The 26,570-nt window shown below is 47.0% G+C and overlaps 1 protein-coding gene across 7 annotated transcripts in view; it reads right to left on the bottom strand.

Moving 5' to 3' along the window:
- mgaa (MAX dimerization protein MGA a) overlaps nt 1-25,452 on the bottom strand; it is a 37,211-nt gene extending 11,759 nt beyond the window's left edge. For 5 of the 7 annotated variants that reach the window (XR_014596369.1, XM_083998699.1, XM_083998702.1 and 2 more), the window contains exons 1-15: nt 24,873-25,452; nt 20,689-21,858; nt 18,042-19,863; nt 17,392-17,563; nt 16,711-16,812; nt 15,945-16,073; nt 15,062-15,184; nt 13,573-14,474; nt 12,107-12,386; nt 11,077-11,207; nt 9,578-9,652; nt 8,249-8,701; nt 5,453-5,785; nt 4,120-4,345; nt 228-515 (exon numbers count right to left, since the gene is read on the bottom strand). Coding sequence is in view for 6 of the 7 variants with exons in the window: in XM_083998699.1 (XP_083854825.1) it covers nt 228-515; nt 4,120-4,345; nt 5,453-5,785; nt 8,249-8,701; nt 9,578-9,652; nt 11,077-11,207; nt 12,107-12,386; nt 13,573-14,474; nt 15,062-15,184; nt 15,945-16,073; nt 16,711-16,812; nt 17,392-17,563; nt 18,042-19,863; nt 20,689-21,785 (6,133 nt within the window). In the remaining variant the exon portion in view is untranslated. The remainder of the gene's footprint in view (nt 1-227; nt 516-4,119; nt 4,346-5,452; nt 5,786-8,248; nt 8,702-9,577; nt 9,653-11,076; nt 11,208-12,106; nt 12,387-13,572; nt 14,475-15,061; nt 15,185-15,944; nt 16,074-16,710; nt 16,813-17,391; nt 17,564-18,041; nt 19,864-20,688; nt 21,859-24,872) is intronic. The other 2 variants (XM_083998700.1, XM_083998701.1) reach the window with 2 other exon arrangements.
- Between the last annotated feature and the right edge of the window lie 1,118 nt (nt 25,453-26,570).

Genomic DNA, 26,570 nt, shown 5'->3' with positions numbered 1-26,570 from the left:
TCCTCTCATTAAGCTGGTCTGCCCTCCCTTCCCATGAACTAGTCTGCCATCCAGTCCTCCCATTAAGCTGGTCTGTCCTCTCTTCCTATGAACCAGTTTGCCTAATGTTTCATGTCTCATGTCTCTAATATATATAATATATATAATATATAATTATATAATATAATATAATATATATATATATATAAAGTGTGTCAGGTGATGATTGACAGCTGACAGTGACTCACCTGTCCCCGAGGCTCCTCCCCCTGAGGCTCCGCCCCCCGAGGCCCCGCCCCCCGGCCTCAGGTGGCTAATGGGGATCAGCTGGACCAGCTTCCCGTCCGGTCTGCGGTAACACTGGACCCCCGAGGCCGTCTGGACCAGCTGCAGGACGACCTTCTGCCCCGAGGGCGGGGGCGGGGCTCCGGGCCGGGGGGGCGGGGCCACCACAGCAGCCTTCAGCCGGGGGGGAGGAGCTTGGAGCAGCAGCTGGGCGCCGTCAGGGACCAGGAGCCGCGACAGAGTCCTGGAGTCTGGAGCAGAGAGAGGGGGGGGGAGGGGGGGTCAGACCTAATGAAGCTTCTTCTTCAACGCTCTAAACTCTGTAAATATATAACTTTAGCAACATTTGAAACATTTTCAGGCAAGAAAGTAGTCGTTTAGATCCCCAACGTGTTGAAAATCTGACTAAATACCAGCTGTTTACAATTTTGTTTCGACGAAGTCGGCGTCACTAAAGCTAGCCGTAGTGAGCAACGCACTTCCGGTTATTTTCACATACATACCCGTAGCCTTTTATCATAAGGAAAGCCATTACGATAGAATTGGTGCTTTTACTTTGTAAACAGGAAGTGAACCTACCCTCGCTGTAGCTAGCTTTAAACCGCCGTTTTGACTGCTCTCGTCCCGTTAACGGCATTTAACCGTTCAATATGCCTTACCGGAGAGTCTACCAGCTCTGAGATCGGCCTGGTTCATTGTAAAACATTTATTTATTGATGTAAATGTGGTGTTTTCTGTGCGTTCAGACCCCAAGGCAGTGCTGCTCTTCTGTCTAACCACAAACAAACTTCTGCTACAGCCACTTGTTAGATTTCATCAATGAGACCAACATTTATCCCCTAAAAAGAGTTTAACCAGCCGGTGGTAAACCTCTAAAAGCCATCGGGGAAGTTAATTAGCGGTGGTTTTCTCCCCGGGGTGACGGTGGTAGGCTGGCCGGCGGAGCACGTCAGGAGCCGGGCTGCTGCCTCTGTGATGTCGCGGTCGCTGCTCGGACCTGGAGCTTCACTTCTCCCAAAAACATCGGGGCAAACTTCTAAACAGCCGTCGTTTGGATAAACTAACCGCACACGGGGATCTAAACAGTTACTTTCTCGCATGAAAAAATATTAAAACTTAATAAAGTCACGTAGGTAATAACAGGCTTCAGCAGGAACATTTCTGTTGTCGGTCGTCGAGCGGTTATGACGCTTCCAGTGACGACACTCATCGGCCAATCAGTGGAAGGCAGTCGGCTGACGTCACGTTTTAGTAACGCTTCGGCTGCTTGGAACCAGGGCTGAGGTGATACCAGAAGTACCTGGTTGCAGGTACTGCGTGCTAGTGGAAACACGCAAATAGCGCGCCGAGCCGAGCCGAAGCGCGCTAGTGGAAATGCGCCAATAGGCCCTATTCGCACGGGATCAGTATCACCTGGGGACCTCTGGTGATTTGTAAATTACCCCCCACGTCTGTGTTTCTTGTGGTGCATTCGCACGGGATAAGTGAAGTCTGTATTTTTACTCTAGTTTACTGACATTAATGCTCCGATATGACGTCAAAGCTGCACGTCGTAACATCGCTGCTGTCACATCCATGTGCCAAGCAAATGTAAATAAAATGTCAAAGCAGCAACGTGACTTCGTAACAGTGTTGTCGTAGTAACGAGCCGTCATGGCATTTGTATTAAACCTGTTGAAAGCCACCGTCGTCCATCTCAATATCCTCCGAAATTTCGCTCTTTTTATGGATCTGAGCTGTTTATTTAAATGGTTCTCCAGCACCGATACGAGTCCGTGTTTGCACCTAAAACGCCGTCGAAAATGCTGCTCATAATTTCCACCACAGCCTCCATGTTTCAACCGGGGAAGAAGTAGAAGAAAAACTAAAAATGCCCCTCAATTACTGAGATGCAGATTCACACAGGACTAGTTTTACCACGGGACGTCGGTCTTTGGTGAAATATAGTAGGTCATTTGCGGGGGAATTTTTACTTTACAAATGACTGACATGGCGCATTCACACGGGATTAAGATCACAGACGTCCTCCGTGATTATTACAAATAACCAGAGGTCCCCAGGTAAAACTAATCCTGTGCGAATAGGGCTTTTGAATCAACCAAACCCGGCGTTAGCGAGCGTATTTCAGTCTGTGTGAATCAGGGGATTTCAGTTTGAGTGACAGCGTTTCCATCATAACGTTCTGATGCATCTAGATAGATAGATAGATAGATAGATAAAATAAGTGCATCTGAACGCTGAAGGAAACACGGCGACTGTTTGGTTTTAAAACACAACGTTGTAGCTGATCAGAGTCTCACCTGTTGAACCTTTAATACAAGACAGGGTTCGACAATAACGGTTGCCCGATTGCCCGGGGCAAGTAAAAATTACCGGCGGGCAGGTAGAACCTGCGCGGACTTGCCCGGTCGGGCAAGCACCGACTCAGATTTTATTATTTTTTATTTTCGGACTTTTTATGCATTTATTTTGAAAGGACAGCTGGAGAGAGACGGGGGGAGAGGGGGGGTTGACGCGGAGCAAAGGCACTGTCAGGTGGGATCGAACTGGGTCGCTGCAGCGGGTGCTCTACCAGGTGAGATAGGTACGTCGCTCGCGGCTCGCCGTAATCGGCGATTTCACCGAGCATTTCACTGACGGTGAGCGGCCTGACGCTGCTTCATTAACGCCGCCGCTGTTTCAGACTCGGGGCAGACGCACCGTTTAGTTACCATACCGACGAGCTAACGTGCCCTTTTTAGGTTATAATCCTGTTGTCAATAAACACACGTGGAGACGGCGCTTCAAACAGGGGTGTGAAACATGCGGCCCGCGGGCCAAAACCGGCACAACAGTGGGTCCAATCCGGCCCTCAGCAAGTGTGAAAATTTTAAATTGCACATATTTTTATCAAGAAATTTCAGGTGGTTCATAATATGTTTTGTAAAAGGATAGTTCATTAACTGTAAACATCTTAATAATGTACTAAAACAGAGGAAAAATAGAAATTTTAAAATATATGTATAGGCTATCATGCTATTGCTTTACTGGTTAGGCCTACTTGAGATCAAATTGTGCTGTTTGTTACCCCTGAACTAAATTGAGTTTGACACACATGATTGGCTGTTTGCCTGTCACTGTTGTTTCAATGTCCCACATCCTTGAGTTTTACAGGGGCAACTCAATAAACTAGAGTAACATGGAAAAGTCTAGGCTATTTCCAGTAGTTCAAGTCAAATGGCCCCAACCAAGTATTGAGAGCATATAGATGGACATGAACATTTTCATATTCAAAATTATTTTTTAAATTGGTCTTTTCTAATATATATATATATATTTTTAGATACTGCATTAATACTGAAGCTAAATTGTCCACTGCAGCATGTGAATGCAATGAAAAGAATAAAATCTGATTGGAGGAGCCAACTATCTGTTAAAATGTTGTCCAGGTTAATGTTTTAGCCATTAAAAGGCCCTTCAGTTCAAGATTTCAACTGTGATCGGGCATTAAACAGGTGGCTCACCTGTTCAGATAGGGCATGGAGGGTGTAACTGCTACTGGTCAAATAATGTGAAATAGCAGTTAATTTTACATGTCTGCAATGATTGCCATTTAAATGCAATTATAGATAATAATAAATACTGCTTTCTGAAGAAAGAAGTGTTGTGTAGTGTTGTGTATAGTCAACAGGAAGGATTTTAGTAAGATATAAGTCATGAGCGAAAGTATGCACCACACAACCAGAAAAAAAAAACCTAGGCAGGGCAAGTAAGAATTTAGATGGGGCAAGTAGATTTGAAAAGTACTTGCCCGACAGGGCAAGTACGAAAAAACCTTAACGTCGGACCCTGCAAGATGACCTGGACTCGTCTCACCTGTGGGTGCTGTTGCCAGGGTTACCACGGTGACGGGCCTGGGGGGTTTAGCGGGGGCGGGGCCGTTGGGGTCGGAGGTGGAGGGGGCGGGGCCTGAACTCTGACCCTGTGACTTCCTGTTGCCCCCGACGCGGCCGGTCAGGTAGGCCGCCAGCCGGTTGGCCGGGTGCAGCGCCCCCATCCGGCCCAGCTGGACCTTCGCCAGCGGATACAGCTTCCCGTTCACCTGACGACCAGACACCACAGACAACTGGAGTCAACAACTAGATTAAAAAAAGCCATTAAAGGGAGAGTTCACCCAAAATTGAAATTTTATCTCCTCCCCCTCATGTGGACTAAGGGCTGGGAGAAGTTTCAGAGTCCTCCGTGGCTTCTCTGAGTTACAGGGGGTCTCGGCGTAGCAGTGCATGTCCATATGACGGTGGAGAACGGAGCTCACTTTTGATGCATTCAAAAAACAGCTTAAAGGTACAGTATGTAAGAAATGTAAAGCAACTGGCCGTAAAATCCTCCTAATATGTCACAGAGACTCAGGAATAATGTTCATATAACATGATGAACTCACCAACAACAATAGTACAGCCAGAGTATTCACATTAAAAATCATTTTTTGCAGACTGCAAATCATGTTTATGTTTTGAATTTACGTGTTTACATGTTGCGCCACCTAGCGCTCTCTCCAGTCACGGTCTGGTCCACTGAGCTGCCGCTACGACTGGGAGAAAAAACCAGATCGCTGTGTTTTGAATTTGACTGCAGTATCCGTTTTTGGCCACATTCTTACATATTGCACCTTTAAAGAATGGTTACTGTCCCATCAAATCTGCACCATGAATGAAATATTGACTAGCACTATAATACAGTATTACTGTAGCCCTTATCTCTTATCCTATGTTATTTTACTGTGAAACTGCTGCTAATACTTAGTTTTCTCTTACATTTATGCAGGTAACAATGCCATGCAGTGATGCATGGCATTGTTACCTGTTTTCTCATTTCCTATTTTTTTTATTGATATAAATGCTGCTGGTACTGCTGCTACTCCTTTATATTTATGCAGGTTGCTACCTGTTGTAACTGCTGCTATTACTAAGTCTTCTCTTGCACTTATGCAGGGAGCTTCCTATTGTTATCTCTCTGTACGGTTTGTCTGTCTGTCTCTAAATGTGACGACTACAGATGGAAAGTAGCTCCTAACTAAATCTGGTACATTTACATGACGTGATTTGCGCATCACTAATTGTTCATTAACTAAACTGTCCTCATCAAATAAACAATAAATGAAACATGAGACAAGAACCAGAACCATCACATCCATATAAGGAGTTCCTACCTGCACCAGGTGGTCCGTCCCTCCCGGCTGCTTCCTATTGGCCGAGAGGAACCCGGCGGGGGAGATGCCGATGAGGAAGGGCAGCGCCATGGTAACCATCCTCCTCTTCTTCCTCTTCTTCTTCTTTTCTCCGGCCGTTCTCTGTTTCCACCATTGCTGCTCCGTCGTCCAATCAGACAGCTGCTGAGGCGTCGACTCCTCTTCCTCTTCTTCGTCCTCCTCTTCCTCTTGCAGGTCGACGTCCTCGACCTCCCGCTGCCAGTCCTCCATTGGCCCCGCCCCCTCAGCTGGCCCCGCCCCCTCCAGCTGCAGCTCCTCCTCTTCCTGTTTCACCTGAGACAGGAAACGGCATCGTCACTCACCGTCACAGAATCTCTTTCTATCACAGAACGTGACATCATAATGAGACTGAAACGCAGCAACGGTTTCTCCTTCACCGATTTAAAGTCAGTTCTATTTAATTTGTGAACATTTTAGTCTTTAAAGTCCCAGTCTGTAACTTATTTGTCTTTTTATGATCAAAAATCAAACCTGTCTTTCATAAATCCGTATTTGACTGAAGGTGAATCACAGCTGCTACAAATGAAAGCTTTCTGGTTCCTTAGAATGAGTTGTTACAAGTCGTTACAAATACAGAAGTGGGCGACGCACCGAACCGAGGCGGCCATGTTGCATCGTGACCGTACTGTCTGTGTTATTGTTGTTTAGGGATTTTGGTGAAACCCAGCCATGTTTAGCTTGAGTTTTCTCAGGAACAGAGGCACGTAGAAACAAACGGTTTGTGGCCATTTGGAGCATAAAGTTAAACCTTTCAAATGAGCTACAGTATGTGTTGGTGGCAATAATATAGAATACACTGTGGCTCTACAGAAATAGTCAAAAATGGTCTAAATTGCCGGTACGCTTGACTAAAACTTTGGAAAAGAGTGCGGCACTCAATGAGTTAAATCATCATCATCACACTTCATCTTGGTTCAAATAATACGATACACATGACCGACAGGGAAAGAGGGAGAAGCTAAAGCTGATCTCAGTGGCGTGCACGGGGGGGGGCGGGGGGGGGGCAGTTGTTGAAAAACGCGTGCTAAAGTGCCCCCTGGGAGCCAAAACGCGCGTTAAAGTGCCCTCTTGGAAGCCAAAACACATGCTGAAGTGTCCTCATGGGGGGCAAAACGTGTGTTAAAGTGCCCTCTAGGAGCTAAAACGTGTGCTCAAGTGCCCTCATGGGGGCCAAAACGTGTGCTAAAGTGCCCTCTAGGAGCCAAAACGTGTGCTAAAGTGCCCTCTAGGAGCCAAAACGTGTGCTAAAGTGCCCTCTAGGAGCCAAAACGTGTGCTAAAGTGCCCTCTAGGAGCCAAAACGTGTGCTAAAGTGCCCTCTAGGAGCCAAAACGTGTGCTAAAGTTCCCTCTAGGAGCCAAAACGTGTGCTAAAGTGCCCTCTAGGAGCCAAAACGTGTGCTAAAGTGCCCTCTAGGAACCAAAACGTGTGCTAAAGTGTCCTCTAGGAACCAAAACGTGTGCTCAAGAGCCCTCTAGGAACCAAAACGTGTGCTAAAGTGCCCTCTAGGAGCCAAAACGTGTGCTAAAGTGCCCTCTAGGAGCCAAAACGTGTGCTAAAGTGCCCTCTAGGAACCAAAACGTGTGCTAAAGTGCCCTCTAGGAGCCAAAACGTGTGCTAAAGTGCCCTCTAGGAGCCAAAACGTGTGCTAAAGTGCCCTCTAGGAGCCAAAACGTGTGCTAAAGTGCCCTCTAGGAACCAAAACGTGTGCTAAAGTGCCCTCTAGGAGCCAAAACGTGTGCTCAAGAGCCCTCTAGGAACCAAAACATGTGCTCAAGAGCCCTCTAGGAGCCACAATGCGTGCTAAAGTGCCCTCTAGGAGCCAAAACGTGTGCTAAAGTGCCCTCTAGGAGCCAAAACGTGTGCTAAAGTGCCCTCTAGGAACCAAAACGTGTGCTAAAGTGCCCTCTAGGAGCCAAAACGTGTGCTAAAGTGCCCTCTAGGAACCAAAACGTGTGCTCAAGAGCCCTCTAGGAGCCAAAACGTGTGCTAAAGTGCCCTCTAGGAACCAAAACGTGTGCTAAAGTGCCCTCTAGGAGCCACAATGCGTGCTAAAGTGCCCTCTAGGAGCTGAAACGCGTGCTTAAGTGCCCTCTTGGGAGCCAAAACGCGTGCTTAAGTGCCCTCTAGGAGCCAAAACGTGTGCTAAGGTGCCCTCATGGTAGCCAAAACGTGTGCTAAAGTGCCCTCTAGGAGCCGAAACACATGTTAAAGTGCCCTTGGAAGCCAAAACCTGTGCTAAAGTGCCCTCTTGGGAGCCAAAACACGTGTTAAAACAGGCCACATCGATGTTTTTTAGTCTTAAGGTATTGATATTATAAAACAGGCCAAATCAACGTTTAAAAAGGCCAAATTTTTTTCGCCGCCGACCTGTGGTCGCCGGCCAAACGCACCATGTCACTACAGTCTCACTCTTGTCATTTTCTGAAACTTGGCAGCCCTGAAAGTGCCCTCTAGGAGCCACATCTAGGAGCCAAAACATGTGCTAAAGTGGCCTCTTGGGAGCTAAAACACGTGTTAAAGTGCCTTTAGGGAAGCCAAAATGCTAAAGTGCCCTCTTCAGTGGCGAGGACGCGCTATTAGGTGCCCCTTTTTTTCCTTTTCGCCCCTGCCCTTCAAAAAGTCTGTGCACGCCACTGGCTGATCTAGTCCCGCCCCCATTACCCACAGAATAAAATCTTTATCATAATCTTTTCTTTTCTTTTGCTTTTTACATTTTGACATAACATTCTTTTACCTGAGCTGGTTCTGGTCCTGGTTCTGGTTCTTCCTTCCCCTCCCCCTTCCTCTCCCTCTGGGCCTCCTGCTGCACCTTGGGTCTGGAGATGTGGATCTTGTACTGGATGCAGCGGTCGTTGCCGCTCCGCTCCACCGTCTGGCCCAGCGGGCTGATGAGGTACTTCCTGATCCAGAAGGGCCGGTCCAGCCGGTCCTGGGCCATCGCCTCACACAGCCGCTGCAGCACGTAGCTCTGGTCGCCGCCGCTCGCCCACTGGCACTCCGCCAGGATGATCAGACGCTTCGACGGCTTCGGGTCGGGCTCGGCCGGCGGCGGCGGGCTGGGGGGAGGAGGAGGAGGGGGAGGGGGGGGAGGAGGAGGGTCGTCTGGCGGGGGCTTCGTCTTCAGAGTCTGGACTTGGTGACTCGGAGACTTGAAACTGACTCGTTTGGGCTTTTTCTGAGAGTCGACCTGGAGAAGGAGAGACATGGCGTCAAAATGTTGAACTAACCCTTTAAAGTGACAGTTCACTCAAAATTGAAATGTCCCTCATTATCTCCTCCCCCTCATGTGGACTAAGGGCTGGGAGAAGTTTCAGAGTCCTCCGTGGCTTCTCTGAGTTACAGGGGGTCTCGGCGTAGCACTGCATGTCCATATGACGGTTGCAAATGGATACCAACTGTCTTCATAACAAAAAGACACACCAAAAAACATCCAAATACCTCCATGCTGCTCGTATGTAATGTCCCTCTGGTATTGAAGCCCCGAAATGCGGAATTGTCCCGAAAAAATTTAAATAAGTCTATATTTCAAGCTTGTTTGTAGCAGAAGCTCCTCTTCCCGGTTTGTCAAATTTGGACAAACCGGGAAGAGGAGCTTCTGCTACAAACAAGCTTGAAATATAGACTAATTTTATTTTTTTCAGAACAATTTCTCATGTCGGGGCTTCAATACCAGAGGGACATTACATACGAGCAGCATGGAGGTATCTGGATGTTTTTTGGTGTGTCTTTTTGTTATGAAGACAGTTGGTATCCATTTGCAACCGTCATACGGACATGCAGTGCTACGCCGAGACCCCCTGTAACTCAGAGAAGCCACGGAGGACTCTGAAACTTCTCCCAGCCCTTAGTCCACATGAGGGGGAGGAGATAATGAGTAGATAAATTTTAATTTTGGGTGAACTGTCACTTTAAAGCAACAAGGCCTCCAGGCTGCAGCGTATGGAACTTAAACTGAACCAAGAACTGGTCTAGTGGGGAGTCAGACTGAGCTCTGACGTCACCGTGTGATCAACAACTTTTCTTTCTCAGTTTCCATGTGTTGTTGTTGTTGTTGCCCCCTCACCTGCTGCTGCTTCTGGCTCCTCTTCCCTCGGTAACCTCTGACCCGGGCACAGCTGCTGTAGCTCTCGCTGCTCTGCTGGGAACACACACACACACACACACACACACACACACACACACACACACACACACACACACACACACACACACACACACACACACACACACACACACACACACACACACACACACACACACACACACACACACACACACACACAGGTTAGATCTCCTACATCCAGTCAGGACAACAACACCGACCATCCAGTGGTTCAGACTAGAGGCTCTGACACACGGGACTGTTTTTTCAATCCCGTCCCGTCCCGGTCCCGTGACAAAGTCAAAAAAAAAAATCCTGTCCTGTTCAGTGTTGTTTTTGGCAGGCATTTTATATTTAGTCTTAGTCTTTTTGACGAAAATACTTATTAGTTTTAGTCAATTTTAGTCATTTCTATATGTGATAGTTTTATTTTAGTCGACGAAAACTCAACAAGGTTTTCGTCTAGTTTTAGTCAGTTTTAGTAAAAAAAAAAAAAAAAAAAAAAAGTCTTTTAACAAATTAATTCAATAAAGGAATGGTTTTACACATGATGTTTCCACCCAATGGCTTATGGTCTAAGGATTATGCATTAGCCTACACACAGATAAAGTGGTAACAGCCTGGTGCATTCAGTTTGTTTTCTGCTGGATTATATTTAAAATACGTCCATATCTTCTGGTCGAGTGACGGCAGGTGTGTTGAGCAGAATGCGCTGCATGTCAGGTGGTGGACGTGACCACACAAGGATGCAGCAGTGTTGCAGATACTTGTTGATTTTTAATTGACAGGTTATACGCACAATAAGCAGAAATGTCGTGCATTTTGAACGTCTGACCATCCGTCAGCGCCGCGGAGCCGCTGCACCGTGCCGACCTGTTCCCGTTTTTTTCTATTAACACAGTCATCATGTAAACGATTGTGTTGACAGGTACGGACCCCCGTGTGGTGTCCCCAGCGTACATGACGCCTGTGGATTCAGAGCTACAGAGTGAAGCTGCTTCTCTCTGATCATGGACGAGTTCTCTGAGCTAAACTCAACATTTATCAAGGTACATATCTGACAGTGAACTGTAAAAGTGAAAAGTCACAAGGCTGATCGTTTTTGTTATTAAAGTGGTCTGAAGTTGTGTGTGTGTCTTTATAAAGTGAGTGTGTAGTGACTCTGTCAGAAGCTCTGATGAGGATTCAGGTCCAACTGCTTCACTGTGACTCTGTTACTGAGGAGGAACTTGTTCTCATCAAGTTACAACATTTAACACAGTTGTTGTGTTGTTGAATTTATTCATTAATAAACATGTAAATCTGGATTAAAACGTATCCTAGTGTTTTTTTTTCCAGCATTTCCCAGGATTCCTTGGAGCGGGCAAGAATTGAAAATTCAGGAATTGAAAATTCTGGAAATTTAAGCAATATTACAGAGACAGAGAGTGTGTGTGTGTCTGTGTGTGTGTGAGTCTTACGGTGGCGGTGGCGGTGGCAGTGGTCTTGGGGACGTGGACCGGTTCTGGATCAGGGTCTCCGGCGCACCCCCTCCTCCACAGGACCCGGACCCGCTCAGCTGGCTGGGAAACGCTGTCGGCCTCCTTCAGGACTAGAGACACACAGGAAGACAGACAGACAGACAGACAGGAACAGGAAGTGACAGGTGAGGTCACATGACCAACAACAAAAAGAGCTCCAATGCAAAAACAGATTTTTTTACATGATGTTTCAAAACGTCATGTAAATAAATCTATTTTTGCATCAGAGTTCTTTTTGTTGTTGCAGACTTTGTTCATCTTCATTTCATGTTGTTTTGGTCCAGCACCCACCCAACTGCTCAGCGTGCTTTTTAATTGCCCCTTGGGGATGAATGAAGTTTTTTGAATTGAATTGAATTGAATACGAGGATGTGCCTGCTTTTTTTCACTTCTATTCTTACTGTGCGTTCACACCAAAAGCTTCCAAAGCCTCAAAAACGCTTGAGGGTGCATCGCATCAGACAAGACAGCTCCCAAAACGGCAAAATATTTTCAGCCGCTTTGGCCGCTCGTCACGTGACTGACGTCAAAGTTCGATCACGCTGGTCATTGGGGAGCAGAAATACAAAAAAAAGATAAAAAAGGAGCCGACGGACATCTCTATTCTGAGAGGTTGCCGCCGAACCGTGTCATAGCTAATTACCATAAAGTTAACCAGGGTTCAGCTTCTCGTCTGGTGAAGCTTTGGAAGCTTTGGTTGCTCAGTGTCGTCAGCTCTCATTGAAAATGAATTGACTTCTGGTGTTTTGACGCTTTGGAAGCTTCTGGTGTGAACGCACAGTTACATTATTGGACAAACTGATGAATCCAGGTGTGTCTGAGTGGTCACAATGGTCACACACACCTGGATTAATCAGTTTGTCCAACAGTGTGAGACAGGAAATGAAGGAGCTGCATTAAGTTCAGGAAGTAGTGGAGCTGTGCAAAGAGTCAATTGGAAGAAACTGTAAAACACAACACGTGGACTCACCGTAGGCCATCTTCATCCTCCTCCTCCTCCTCCTCTTCTTGTGGGGGTGTGCGTGGTGGGAGGGGCTGGAGTCGGACCCGTCCAGGTTCTTCAGCAGCACCACCTTCTGCTTGAGGCAGCTGCAGCCGAACATGCAGCCGGCGCGGCCGCAGTGAGCCGGGCGGCGCGACGCGGCCAGGCTGCAGCACACGCAGCCCAGGCGGCAGCTCTCCTTCAGGCAGGGGGGGGCACGCCGCCGCACCAGCTGGATGGGGGCGGTGGGGTTCTCACTGACGAAGCCCTGAGGGGGGGGGGCAGAGGGGGCAGGTAGGGAGGTAGCGATTACCAGGGTTATTATCTGGATGGATAATTATCTGGATGTGTTATTCACCACTTTATTTTCCCATGATCCATTGCGTCACACCACCCCGGAAGTCGGTTGTTTACGTAGCAACAGCTAGCGGCTAACGTAGCAACCGGACATCCACAACTCTTGCGATTGGCTTTATGGTCGTTACAGGCTCCATTCATAAAATCTTTAACTTTCCTTGAGTTGTTTGTGCATCCAACAACAGCACATGTCGTACCGGAGGACATTCTATGAACTTGTAATAATAATAAAAACACTTCTAAGACAGACTGCTAGGCTAGCTCCATTCTGCTTGAAGTGAGACAGAAGTGCGCAACCGACTTGTCGGTGAATTGAGTGTCATGGCGACGCCCAGCGGCGTTCTACGGAAAGTGGTGAATAGAGAGCCGAAGCGGAAGCAGGAAGTAACATCGCCATGGGAACTCAATTCGGAAAAAGTCTCCATGTAGGTGAACGGGAGTCAAAGTTTTATTCCGTGATCCGATTGAATTGTGTCATGAGAAAAATATTTGCCGATTTATCTGCATGAAATGTGATGTTTTAAGTTGGTTAAAGGAACATTGTGTAGGAATTCCTCCATCTAGCGTTGTGGTTGTATATTTTTCCTGCTGCATTCAGGTGAAATTGGGCAGACGGCAGATGGACATAAACAAGCCTCTATGTAAACAAGTGGTCCGTCAGCACGAGGCAAAACAATACACGTGACAACATGTTGTCATGGCGATGTGGTATTGTTTTACCGTCTTTCTCTGGACTTCTGTGACTAAAATGACATCTGGTTTGTTAGCGACGGCCGTCTGCCCGACTGCAGGTGAATGCAGCATCAGTGTAACGCTCCATTCCTCCTCACTGCGTTACCGCGGTGACGACAGCTCCGGTGTCTCCGCTGAGTTTCCGTGGTTTCCTACCGTCACCATGGAGATATGAATGATATGAAGGAACACTTCACTTTCTTGATGGGGGGATTACTGAGTAATGAAAAACAGACTGAAGAACCAAATAATCGATTCTTATGAATAGATAACAGGAGAAGTTACACAATGTCCCTTTAAGTGTTAATTTAAACTTGCACTGATAAATAAGCATGTGACCTCTCAGTAAGGTGTGTGTGACCTACCATCAGAGTGAACAGCGAGCTCAGAGCGATGGCAGCTCTCTCCGTGGAGATGGCGGTCCTGGCTCGTCCCTCCCAGACCACTCCGTCCTCGAGGTCCTTCTGCCTCAGCAGCGCTCTGGTCATCGCTGCTCCTCTGTCCTTGTGGGCGCCGCCGCTCTGCTCGGCCCCGCCCCCCAGCTCCGAGTCCGACTCCAGCGGCGCCAGGTCCTCGGCGCCGTCCCCCCGGGGGAGCGGGGGCAGCAGCGGCGGCGGTGTTGGCGCGGCGACGCTGAGGGTCTGGGACACGGTCTTGGGTTTGAGTTTCCTCCTCCTCTTGAAGGCGTCGTGGAGGCTCAGAGGCTCAGAGCGGTCCGGTCGCTGCTGCAGGTGGTTCCTCTTGGACTTGTGATGTTCCAGTTGGTTCCTCTTGGACGTGTGATGCTCAGAGAGGAGCCGGGAGATCTTCGAGGGGGGGGGCGCTGGGCTCGGAGCTGCAGGCGGGTCGGGGAGCAGCGCTGGTTCAGCTGGACGAGGCTCCGGAGCAGCAGCCGGTTCTAGTCTGAGTCTGTTGGGTTTGGGGCCTCTCCGTTTCTTCTCGGGCTTCCTGAAGGTCTTGGTCTCCCTGAAGGACGGCTGCTGGGGCTTCGGCAGCTTGGGCCTCTTGGACGGGGGCACGAAGCCAGAGATGAGGTCCGAGGCGGGGGGGGCGACGGCGTCGTGCTTCTTCAGGACGCTGTCCAGCGTCCGCACGTAGCTGCAGCTGCGGGTCGGCAGCTCGTACACCAGCGGCTCCACGGCCGGCTGAGAGAAACTCGCCGCGCGCTCGTCGATCAGCTTCCCCTCGTTCTCCAGGTACTCGTCCAGCATGTCGCTGCAGAACGCTGACAGGTTCTTCTTCTGCTGCACATCTGGACTGGGACCGGCTGCAACACAACAACACAACAACACAACAAGACCACTTAGTCTCAGACCTCATAACTCCTCCTGACTCCTCTTTACTCCAGGTCTCAGACCTCCTACACTGCAAAAACTCAAATATCTTACCAAGAATATTTGTTTTATTTCTAGTCAAAACTAATCTCATTCTACTTAAAATAAGACTCATCACATAAAAAGCAGCTTGTTTTTAGACACTTTTTACTTCTTTCAAGCAGATTTTCAATGGAAATAAGTAGAAAAATCTGATAGTGGAGCAAATTTTTCTTTCTTATTACAAGCACAAAAAACTTTCTTTCACTGGCAGATTTTTCTACTTATTTCAAGAAAAAAATAGTTTGAAACAAGTGAAAATGATCTAAAAACAAGTAAATTTTTAGATGATGAGTCTTATTTTAAGTGGAAAGAGATTAGTTTTGACTAGAAATGAGACATTTTGACAAGAAATAAGACAAATATTCTTGGAAAGATTTAGAGTTTTTGCAGTGTAACTCTTTACTCCAGGTCTCAGACGTCCTGTAAGTCCTTTCAGCAGAAACCAGAGACCATGATGCACATCACATAGTTTAGTTACCTTCAGGTGCAGCCACAGAGGAAGTGGGTGGAGCCTCTGGTGGACTGAACTTGTCTCTCCAACCTTTAATCTGAGTCATGTCTGTGGTTTTTCCAGTTCTGGACACAAATGCAGACGAAGCACCTGAAGGAGAGAAAGACGACGACGAGTCAGCATCGGCCCGGTGCAGGAGGAGGCTCCTCCACCTCCTCTAGCTACTGTGGGAAACCTGTTTAATATCATTCTACTTAAGAACATAAAGAGCAAGTACAGTCTTTAACACTCAAATACCCCTGAGCTTTGATGTCCTGTACCTGGGTCATGCTCATTTTCTCCAATGTAGGAGAGAGATAAAGCTGCTGCAAATTATCTAGGTGGCAAGTAAGAAATCAGTTACAAGAAGATGGTTAAGCCCGATTCCGCCTACTCAAGATGACTGGATTGGAATTATTCCAGAGATATAAAGAATGGAAAAATTGACCTACCAAATAAGACTTCAAAAGGACAAATTTTACCAAATCTGGAACAACTGGATTTCATTCATTGCCCCCACGAGAGCAGACTTTATTTGATCTCACTGGTAATGTTGTTTTGCAATTCGCTCATTTAGTTTATGAATTATTTTTGATGAATATTTATATGATGGCGGCATATAAATAAAACACCAATCTCACATAGTTTATGTTACTTCTGGAGAGTGGGACCTGCAGACCCCTGATTTGCGCTTGTACACTCTTTGGACTTGTAAGCCCTGTTTGACTGAGGTTGCGCAATCTCTGTATATAAAACAAAAACTGGAATGGCGTTTATTTCTGCTTTACTGTTGATGCCATGTGAATGTATTTCTCTGTCAAAAAAGAAAAAGAACATAAAGAGCGACGCTGCCTTCAGCTCGGGTACGAACCGGGGGTCGGGAGCAGCTCCTGAGTCGGCGGCTCCAGAGTCTCTCCGGGAGGCGGGATGGGCAGACGCACCCCGAGGTACTGCAGGTCGATGGCCTGCGTCGAGTCCAGCAGGCTCATCTTCAGACCCACTGATGGACAAGGACAAGGACAGCAACACACACACTCCGTTAGATGTTCCTTCACACACATCATTGTTTTTGTGAATTGCAGCAATGGGACATTTTAACATCATTATAGTTTAAATTTGACTTGATTTCATCCTGAGTTTTAAAGGGACAACCAGGAGTTTCTCCATCAGCAGAACGAAAAATTCCGCGACAATAAAAAAAAGTCTGATATTAATGTGGATGAATCTCCGTTACCACTTGTTAATGGTCCATTTTAGATAAATCTATGGTTTTGTCTCTATGGTTATTTTGTTATTATTAGTGGTGGTGGAAATGCTGGGCGAGCCGACCAGCGTTTCTTTACTTTCGGTTTCGTGGCGAGTCATGAGAATAACGCCGCCGAATCTCCGTTTATGGTGGGAACTACGACGGTATGTGATCGTCTTCCAACCTCTGACTTTAATTCTTGATGAATGAAAACATGAGTCTGTCTTGCACCGGTCAAAGAATTTCACGGTGCGGAGGCTCATAAATGTAGTGTGGAAACACTTCGCTTTTCCAAAACTCCTCGTTGTCCCTTTAAAATCTGATTCTCTCTTTATTTGTGGCAGACAGAGATAGAGATGACATCGTCAGGAAATAAAGCTCTGACACGAACCTTCCTGCAGCACCGGGTGGATGACCTGTCGGTGCTTCATCAGCTTCAGGTCTCTGAGGAGGATCTTCTCACAGGCGCCGATCCTCTGCTCCAGACTCTCTGCTGGACAACGACACTCAGTCACACTCACATCTCACTCCACACAAACAGTATTTATCCCTTCGGAATAAATAAAGTATCTATCTATCTATCTATCTATCTACCGTATCTATCTATCTATCTACCTACCGTATCTATCTATCTACCTACCGTATCTATCTATCTACCTACCGTATCTATCTATCTATCTATCTATCTATCAGTACTGAGCTCTTTGGTCAGCCTGGATAGCACCATGAACGTAGGGGACGGCTATAGCATAACCTTCGTTACAGGTAAACTAATGATTTATCACATGTAATGCTAGCTGAACGTAGCATAATAGCCGTGATATTAGCCCCCATTCAAATCTGGAGATCATGTTTGCTACTCACTTTTGTTAAGCTTGTGTGTCAGCTTTAAAGTTGCTGTTCTTACCCGCTTAAGAACACAGTTTCCCCCTGATACCGGCCTTTATGCTAAGCTAGGCTATCTATGTCCCTGACACACTCAGATTAAACTCAAATCTGGGATAAAACAACACATATACAGTACATGCCATGGTCTAACTGTTACTAGATAAAGAAGAAAAACATGATGAACCGTTGTCTGATGTTTCCGTAGACTGTGTCAGGTGACCTTCAGGTGTCGTCTGAGGTTGTGTCAGGTGACCTTCGGGTGTCGTCTGAGGTTGGGTCAGGTGACCTTCGGGTGTCGTCTGAGGTTGTGTGACCGTTTCTTCAGAGGAGTCGACAAGATGAAGTTTGAGGGCCTCCTGAAATATGAGGTTTGTTTTTTTAATGACCTAAACAGACACGATGTTACCGACGGTCGAGCTGCTGCCCCCTAGAGGAGAGACTGCCAGCCAACGTCATCATTACACCCGTTTGGCTCCTCAAGTTCTTACTCCAATCTCATCTGTTGGCATAGCTACAGCACTTTAGCTCCCGATCATGTTCTGTTGGGGCTGTGGTGCAGTGAATTCTGGGTAAGTTACGGGTAGAAAAAGAAAAGAAAAGGGCTGCCCGGACCCAATCAAGAGATGCAATAAGTGACAGGCAATGGAAGGTGAAGAGCCTCCAATCTCCCCCTTAACAAGTTAAGCCATTTATTAAACCATCACAATTACTCCAAAGCTGTTTAATTAAGGTAATAAATTGAGCATGGTTAAGCTACACATCCTGCATAGTTCCTCTTTAAGAGAAATGTTTTCTTGTGGACAAATCTTTGGAATGCAGTAACTTCAGATTTACCTTTGACGTGAATGAGATAAATAACTGCTCCTCCACTTCCTCCAGGTTCGGCTGCATCTTAACGTAGATGGATTCATCAATCGGGTGATCCGCAGTCGTCTGGGGAAGCTTCTGGCGACGGGACTTCTTCTTGCGCTTGCAGGGTTTGCTGGGTTGGGCCGGCTGCACCTCCGGACAGGGCTCCGGTGCAGTCGGCTCTTCTGTCATCATAGGAGGTGGGGATGTAACAGCTACTGCGTCAGTGTTTGGGAAGTCCTCCACCCCCATCCCAAGGTCTCCATCAGTGGAGAAAAAGTGCACAAGGTCTGCGATCGAAGGCGGGGGCGATAACGCGTCTCCATCCAATGAAGAAAAGGTCGGAGACAACGACAGCTGGAGCGTGAGCGGGGAGAGTTCTGCAGGGAAAGGTAAAGACTGTTCGTTCTCTTGAAATGGTAGAGGAGGACCATGAGGAGGAGTCGCCGCTGTGGAAGGATGTAAAGACTGTGGTTCTGGCTGGGAGGGAGTCGGGGAAGGCAACAGAGGCGAGGTGATGGATGCTAAAGGGAGTGTCTGGGATGTGCTCTGAAATGTTGCAAACGAGTCATCTATGTAGGGCTCAGATGGAGGTAACACTGTGTGCCATTTAAATACAGATGCGGCAGAATGATCACTGGGCGGTATGTCTTCTGGACTCATGTCCTTTGGAGTTCGTTCAGGTGTACTGCAGTTGAGCTCTAAAGCCAACGAGTCAGGGAGCGGGGGTAAGGGTTCAGGAGAGCATGCGGGTGACAAAGGCACAAAGCCAAAGGAACAACACTCTGGGTCAGGGAGTAAACTATGAGACTGCATGGTAGGAGTGTCAGAAGGTAGTGTGGAGGACTCGGTGACAGTTGGCATTTGTGGTGAGTTCAGGACAGGAAATACTGTGTCAAGGGGAAGAGACAAATCAGGGGATGAGGACGAGGTAGCAAGAGTTGAGGAAATGGTGGATGTACCAAGGGAACAATATGGCTGATCCGAGTCGGGTAAACCTAGAGTAACATCTGGTGCTGCTGTGCTTTCAGTAACTGAAATGGGGACCGTGCAATCGTCAGTTCTTGGAGTAAGGACCGTATCTAGACAGGCTGGACTGGAAGGCTGGAAGGATGTTTCTCCTGCCTGTCCAGTGACATTCAACACCATCTCAACGGGATCGATGTCTGCTGGGGGTCTGGATGTCTGGCTGTATGATTTCACGATACTACCGGCTGCACTGCTGGAGTGACCGGGGGACAGAGGTTCAGAGGCTGCAGCAGGACTCTGTGATCCCGGCAGAGGTTGGGATGGGAGTTTTGTGGGAGTAGAGTCTGGCTTGTTTTTGACCTTTTTCGATTTTGTTGAATGCTGCTTCAGAAAAAGAGCGAGGGCTGGCAGAGGTAGAGGCGCTGGTCGCTTATGCTGCTTTACACTCACCTCTGATTGAGCCTCGGGTTTAGGGGGGTGGTCTGAGTCCACCGCTGGAGCAGCAACATTACCAACCTCAGAGGAATGTGTCCGTACATTGTCCTTGGAGTCCAGGGAATTCAAAATGCCCTTGTTGCGCTCACTTTTCCTCTTTGTTAAAGGTGCTTCACTCCTCTTCGCAGATGAGCTTTTAGCTTCGCTTTTACTGTGAGCTTTATTACATGTGCTGTCTTTCTGGCGCACATCTTTTCTGCTGTTCAAAGCTGTGGTTTTAGTGTTAAGTAGCTCGGTGCTGTGATTGATGTTCAGCTGGTCCAGGTTACATCGGTGCAGTGAAACATGAGCCTCCCGTATGAGCTCAGAAAATAACTTCTGAGCTGGACGTGAACTGCTGTTGCTGAAGGAAATCAAAGAATAAACACATCACATTAGTGACGTTGATGTTATGATGTACTGCATAAATGACATGCAAATATTCAATACTGATGAACATATGAAGAACAAAATCATCGCTCTGGAAAATTAAGCTCCACAATCTGAAATGATATCCAGCCACACTAACACACATCCTATAACCACCGTCTACACTGAACACGGGAACTCTGGAGCCATGTTGGACAAAGAAAAACAAGGTAGTGTGGATACAACCTGAGCAGCTGAGCTGTTCACCCCACATCAACTATACAAGTCTCTTCAAACAAATGTATTTGCAATTGCAGCAATAAACAACTTCCCCGTTCAAAAAGATGCAACTTCACCAAGCTACTAAATCAGAAACACCATTTGGTAAAAGTGCTACTTTGTTCTACACCAACAATATGGCAACAAGAGTAGGTAAAAGTCCAATTACAATGTGTTGTGTAAAATAAATGTTAAATAATAACCCTGCAAGCATACAGCCTGTCTACGTGCATAAAGTAAAAGCAAAGATAGACATCGATAAAATCAACAGGTGAAACATTGAAACAATCCCATGTGAAAGCAAAGCAGAGTGTACAGGCTTAACATGTGAAGAGTAAAGGAAGGAAGCAGCACAAGAGATTTAGAAGCTAACCACCATGTCATAAGGTTCATTACAGTATAATGCTGTGTTCTGGATTATGCAGATTAACTATTTCAACAAGCCAGTCTTGACTCTTGAACTCCCCTACAACCCTGATGTTTGGCACAGAAAATTTGAGATGTAGCTACATCACGTTCTCAATCAAAGTGGAACTCTTACCACAAACTCTCCTCAGGACCCTTGGCAGCCGACTGATCTTTGTTGGTGGTTGAATCTTTCTGGAGGTCTACAGACACCGAAGGGTTCGAGGTTGCACTTCTAGAGCTTCTAGGTTTGTGATTTGCGAGCAAAGACTTCAAGCTCTTCTTCACAGGATGTTGCTTGTTGTTTGGGGTGCCTCCATCTTTGTGCAAGTCTTTGCCAGAGTTCACTTTCAGCTTCAGGCCCCATGAATTGGACCCGTCATCCTTCAGTCCTTTAGAAAATGGGTTGTAGTCGACTTTGAGCTGAGCAAATTGTGTGTTCTGGTAAGCAGTGACAGCCAGAAACTCAGTCTGTGGGAAAGTGAACGTGACAACACTGGGACCACTGAGCTTTATGTCTTTAGCAGCTTTTTCAGTTTGGACAACATGCAGTCGTGGCAAGTAGCGATGCATCGGATGCAGGATGGTGTTCTCTTCGTCTGAGATGTTATTCGTGAGCTTCAGTTTGTAAAAAGACACTGGATTCTGCATCCAGTGTTGGCCGGTTGACGGGGACTCGGGATGAGCAAATGGTTGACTCTTTACATGACCCTCTGCTTTCCCAGCAACTTGCCAGCTCTTACCAGTCCACTTGTAACGACTATTGTCCAAGGGCTGAATGTCCATGATCAACGAGTACTTCCTAGAGGGCTGCAAGCCAGAGATGCGAAAGCGGCAGTAAGGGAACATCCGACTGCCTTGTTTAGTTAGAATCATCTCCGTCCTGCATCTGAAGAACTCGTTCCACATGCTGTTATTGTCCAGCGTCACTCTGACGCCTTTGCAGGTGCTATGAGGTGACAGAACGTCTAACTGAGTGTTTGAACTGGGTGAATGTTTCGAAGCAGTAAGTCCATCAGACGTCCTGATGGCTTCTTTTGATGGACACATGTTGGGTTTACCCATCGCGTCTGCCTCTTCATCCATCATACAGGTGGCTTGTTCAATCCTGGCTTCGCTTGCCTTCCCTGGTTTAGGGACAACAAAGCACGTAGGTGGCTGGTCGGCTGCTGGTGTTGCTGCAGCGGTGGTTGCCTGATGGAACACCATGCCTTTCCGCTTCTTGGAAGACATGAGCAGGTCCCAGACATCTAAAGGACTGGAGGATCCCACTTTTTATACATCCGTACCCATGTTCAAGAAGCACCTACAAAACAAATGTGAAGAACCTTCATTAGATATTTGTCATTGTGCAACTCATCAAAGCTGTAAATGCATATCTGAAGTCTTTCTTGTTGGAACATCTGATGCCCCTTTCCCACTGGCCGAAAAATCTGTTTAAACTCGCTAACAATTGGCTTCTGACGGCAGTGGGAAGGGGTCACCAACTCTGCAATTGACCCGAGCCGGTCAACCCGCTGATTTACCTAATGACGTATAGCGTTTTTTTTCTATCGCGGCCACAAATTCCATTCACCTGCGTTCCGGGGTGGGCTCTAGAGTCTAGAGAACTAAAGAAGACTCCTGAGTAATGGAGCCCTAATGTCAGGAAAAATTATCAACCTCAAGTGTTTGAAACCATCTGGTTGGTTTGTGAAGCAGATCTGAGCTGTGAAATCAGATCTATCTTCTTTCCAGAACATTTGTATTTCTAACAAGACCAAGACGAAGAACACAGTGAACGATCTAATGATCTTACAATATGGACTAACCCTAATATGGACAGTCTAACTGACAGTCTTACGATCTACTATCCTACGCTTGCTTCTGTTGTACAGATCATCTCGTGTAAAATGTGCCATATTTCAGTGTTTAAGTTTATAAGTTAAGTTACTGCAAACCAGTCCAACTGTTCACCCAGTATCCACAGGTGGAGGCAGCAGTCCGCCACCGTTACCACCTGAAACTCCAAGGTGGCGCTGTTAGAGTCTGTCGATGTGGACAGCAAACAGGAGAAGCCAGGGCAGAAACTGAACTTTCAAACTAAAACACTTCCATGCAGTACCACATCATTAAATAAAAGCGCCTTCCAAACATACTCTAGAGTCTGGTCTCGTTTCCAGTGATTGATTATGGTTCTTACTACTAGACTGTTGTAGGATCTTCAGACCCAATCGATCTCCACTTTGACAAACTGATGTCAAATGGACACAACTGTGAACGTTGCGTAGTTTGTTATCTGTCACACAGAATCAAACATCTGTGTGACAAGGATGAATAGAATAAATTAAATAGATGAAGATAAACTTTTTCATTTGTTTGTATAGACTGATGTGACCTCTACAATGTAACCATGGCTCATTCAGTGTTATCTTAAATATACATGTTAATTAAATCTCAAGTTGAGATCTTTCCACTGAGTGAGTCACAACAATCTGTTCTGCTGTCTACTCACTCGAATGTGGATTAATCCACTGCTCAAAATAGTCCCTTCAAAAGTCTGTTATCAGCTGAAATTGCTCATGGGGGTTTCTACAGATGGAGATATGAAAATGGGGTTTAAAGATATAAAAACAAACTTCCTGTTTGAAACGTTTTAAGTCCCAGCAGAGAAGACCGAAACCTGTAGCTGGCAAACTCACACGACTTGTTCCCTGCCCAAGTTATTTTAGCACTTTTATCACCATTTGAAAACCGTGTCCGATTGGTTAGCTAGCTGCCATCACAGACTACTGGTGTGTTCAATTAGAAGTCTGAAGTTGAATTTTCCCAGTTCCCATTTAGCCTACGTCATCTGAAACGCATCCTGAAGTCCAACTCAGAAACTTGGAGGAATTTCAGTGACCACCGTGCTCACAATCCAAGATGTCTGCTGCGTTCGTTCGTCAACAGCATGTTAAATATACGCATTAGGACCGTCGTTAAATTAAAGCTATCAGTAAGCGATCCGGTGGTTTTGGCTAACTTCCTGTCAGCAGATGGAGTTAGCAGCCCCCGCCCTCGTCCCTACGTCACCACATTCAGGTGCATCCCTTGGCTGCACACACAGAGAGGACCGCCCCTTTATGCCGTTCTCTCTCCTCATTGGATAAAGGTTGTAGGATACAAGGAAAGTTTTCTCCTGGGCTCAGAGCAGAGCAGAGTGACTGACAGACCCGTGTTTCAGACCAAACACTCTATAGAGAATGTGAAGCTGACGAACAAAAAGAAAAAAGAAATGGAGAAGGGGAAGGAAAACGAAGGAGGAACGTATCGTGATAAACTCAAATTTAACGAGAAACAACGGTACACAGAAAAACTACACCTTATTAACGGTGTCGATCCTACGTTTTGCCGTTACGGGACTGGATTCAAAACTTTGGGGGACTTTTTTTTTGGGAGACGAGCAAGTATTTACATCCGCCATCCTCCAAAGTTGGCGCCCAACGTCCCACAATGCAAAGCGGCGTGACGTAACTTCACATTCTCTATAGAAGTGATTGCTGTCGGAAGATAGAACTATTTAAGACTTATATATTAACACAAACATTCCTCTTACTTCTGCTTTAAATGAACCATAACACTGACACACAAATCACAACCACCGCCAACACAGTGTGGTGTTGTTCTTGGAATGCTGTTAGCGCATAATGCTAACAACAGTAGCTCTGACCTCAGGTGTAATCTACCTGAACGTAGCATCAGTTTGAAAAGATGGCGGCTGGAGCGTATTAGCATTACACCACATTAACAAGACACCACAAAGACACACAAGCTGCACTGTTTGGTAATGATAAGTGGGGATGATAGGTGGGGCTGGGAGGGGGGTTGGGGGGCTATGACTAACCTCTGCCCTGGACCTCCATTGTTTTATTAGAGTCCATGTCTAACACAACATCAGCTGCACCGACACCAACACAAACTAATCTAACAACACAACTACTACTCGGGCTGCAACCAGCGGCCGCCGCCATGTTGCCTCGTCCGTAGCTACGTACGTACCCGGGCCAAACCGGGCCGAACCGGGCCAGAACCTCCACGTGCACACAGATCTACCGAGCGGCACCGACCCAGGATCAGTAATATTGATCTATTGCCGGTGGATAAGCGCGTGTCACCGTGCAGCAGCAGCCGAACCGGTGAGCTAACAGCAGCAGCAGCAGCAGCAGCAGCAGGCCTGGTCTCTAGGCCCGGTAAAGGCCCGGTAGAGGCCCGGTAATGGCCGCTCCACTACAACACGACGCCAGAACCGTCCGCGCCACGTGCTCCGGTGATGACGACACGACATGTTGTTTTTTTTACCTTCTGCAGCGCGAGCGCACCGAGTGTTTTGTTTCCATCCAACCGACCGTCACCGTGTGTGTCTGTCTGTGTGTGTCTGTGTGTGTAGTGTGTGTATGTGTGTGTTGAGCCTCCTCTCCTCGCGGCATCACGGCTCTCTCTCTCTGCTCGGAGTGACTGAGGAGGGAAAAGGGAAAAACAGCACGCGGCGTCGGTCGGACCAGCGCTGACGTCATAGAGCCGTCTGCGCAGCCTCGGCCGCCATCTTGCTGCCGACACCTGAAGGAGAAGAAGGAGAGACCGGAGAGACCACCGACACCGGAGAGGAGAGACCACCGGAGAGCACCGACACCGACCGAGGCTCCGCTCCGCCCGGCCGGAGCACCGGATCAGACAGCGGCTTCTCCTCTCACTACAAGCCGGGAATGTGATGCAGTTCGTCGGGTTGAAACGCGCCGTGACTCGGTGTCGGTGGTTGTAACTTAACGTGACCACGTAACGTAACGTTAACGTGAGAGACCGCGGAGACGACGTCGGTACCGGAGGATTTTATCCCGCGTTGGGCGCGATGTGTTTGAATAAAGAAGCGGAGAACTGTCGGTGTTTCTGCTCCGGTATGGTGTCGTGTAGCTCCGGTAAACCCGGCCTGAAGCTCCCGGTGCTCGGTGTCCGTTAGTCCGTGGTGTGTCTGTTTTAAAAATGTTTTACCGTCAAAGAAACTGCTGGTTTCTCAGCCGCCATCTTGGCTCGGCTCAGACTCCCATGTTGTTGCGACCGGAGGTTCTTCATGGTTCGGTCTGATGTTGTAGTAATGTGTTGTAGTGGGTCAAACCTGGATCACAGACTGTAGGTAGCTACATGGTTCTGTTGTTGTTGTTTTACTGAAACATAAAGACGTAAAACAGAGATTAACTTACACCTCTAGTCTAACGTTACACCCACCGACACACGGGACCGGACTGGACCGGACTGGACCGGTCACCGGGACCGTGAAGGCGGCGCCGCCATGATGGAGCTGCTGGAGGAGGAGGAGGGAGATACTACTAGTACTGATGAAATACCAGTACTCCCACAGCACGGGAGTCAGTACTAGTACTAGTACCAGGGATGTGAATTTTCCACATGAAACTGCGACCCTCTGGTTTGGTCTCTTGTATCTTTGTCTCAGACATTATGAACAATCAGAATGAAGTGTGATGTTCACCACGTAGCTACACACAGACACACACAAGATAACATCTGCACCTTTTGAGGTTTTTTCCTGTTAAATTAATTGTTTTCTATGATTGCATATTGCACTTTTCATATAAAGTGACACAATTATGTCATTGTGTGTGTTGCCGTGTTGTGCTGCGGGTCCGTGTAATTTCCTGTTTTTTTTTTTTATCCTTGTCCAATCACATCCCTGTAGTACTGATACTAGTATTGATACCAGTACTGATACTGATACTGGTACTAGTTCTGGTTCTGGTACTGAGCAGGTTCACTGTTACAAAAACAACAGGAAGAATCACTGAACGGATTTTAATTTTATTTTGAAAATCTAGACAGAACAAACAGAGAAGCACAAGTGTTATTATTATTATTATTATTATTATTATTATTATTATCAATGACCAATTATTAATAATCAATTGTTTGAGTGATGACAGTAATGATGGAAAAAAAAGTCATTATCAGTAAATAAAAGTTTCATTTAACCTTAAATAATAACAATAT

The sequence above is a fragment of the Trachurus trachurus genome (genome assembly GCF_905171665.1).
Source record: "Trachurus trachurus genome assembly, chromosome: 22".
Classification (NCBI taxonomy): Eukaryota; Metazoa; Chordata; class Actinopteri; order Carangiformes; family Carangidae; genus Trachurus; species Trachurus trachurus.
This window is presented reverse-complemented; position numbering and strand designations above follow the sequence as displayed.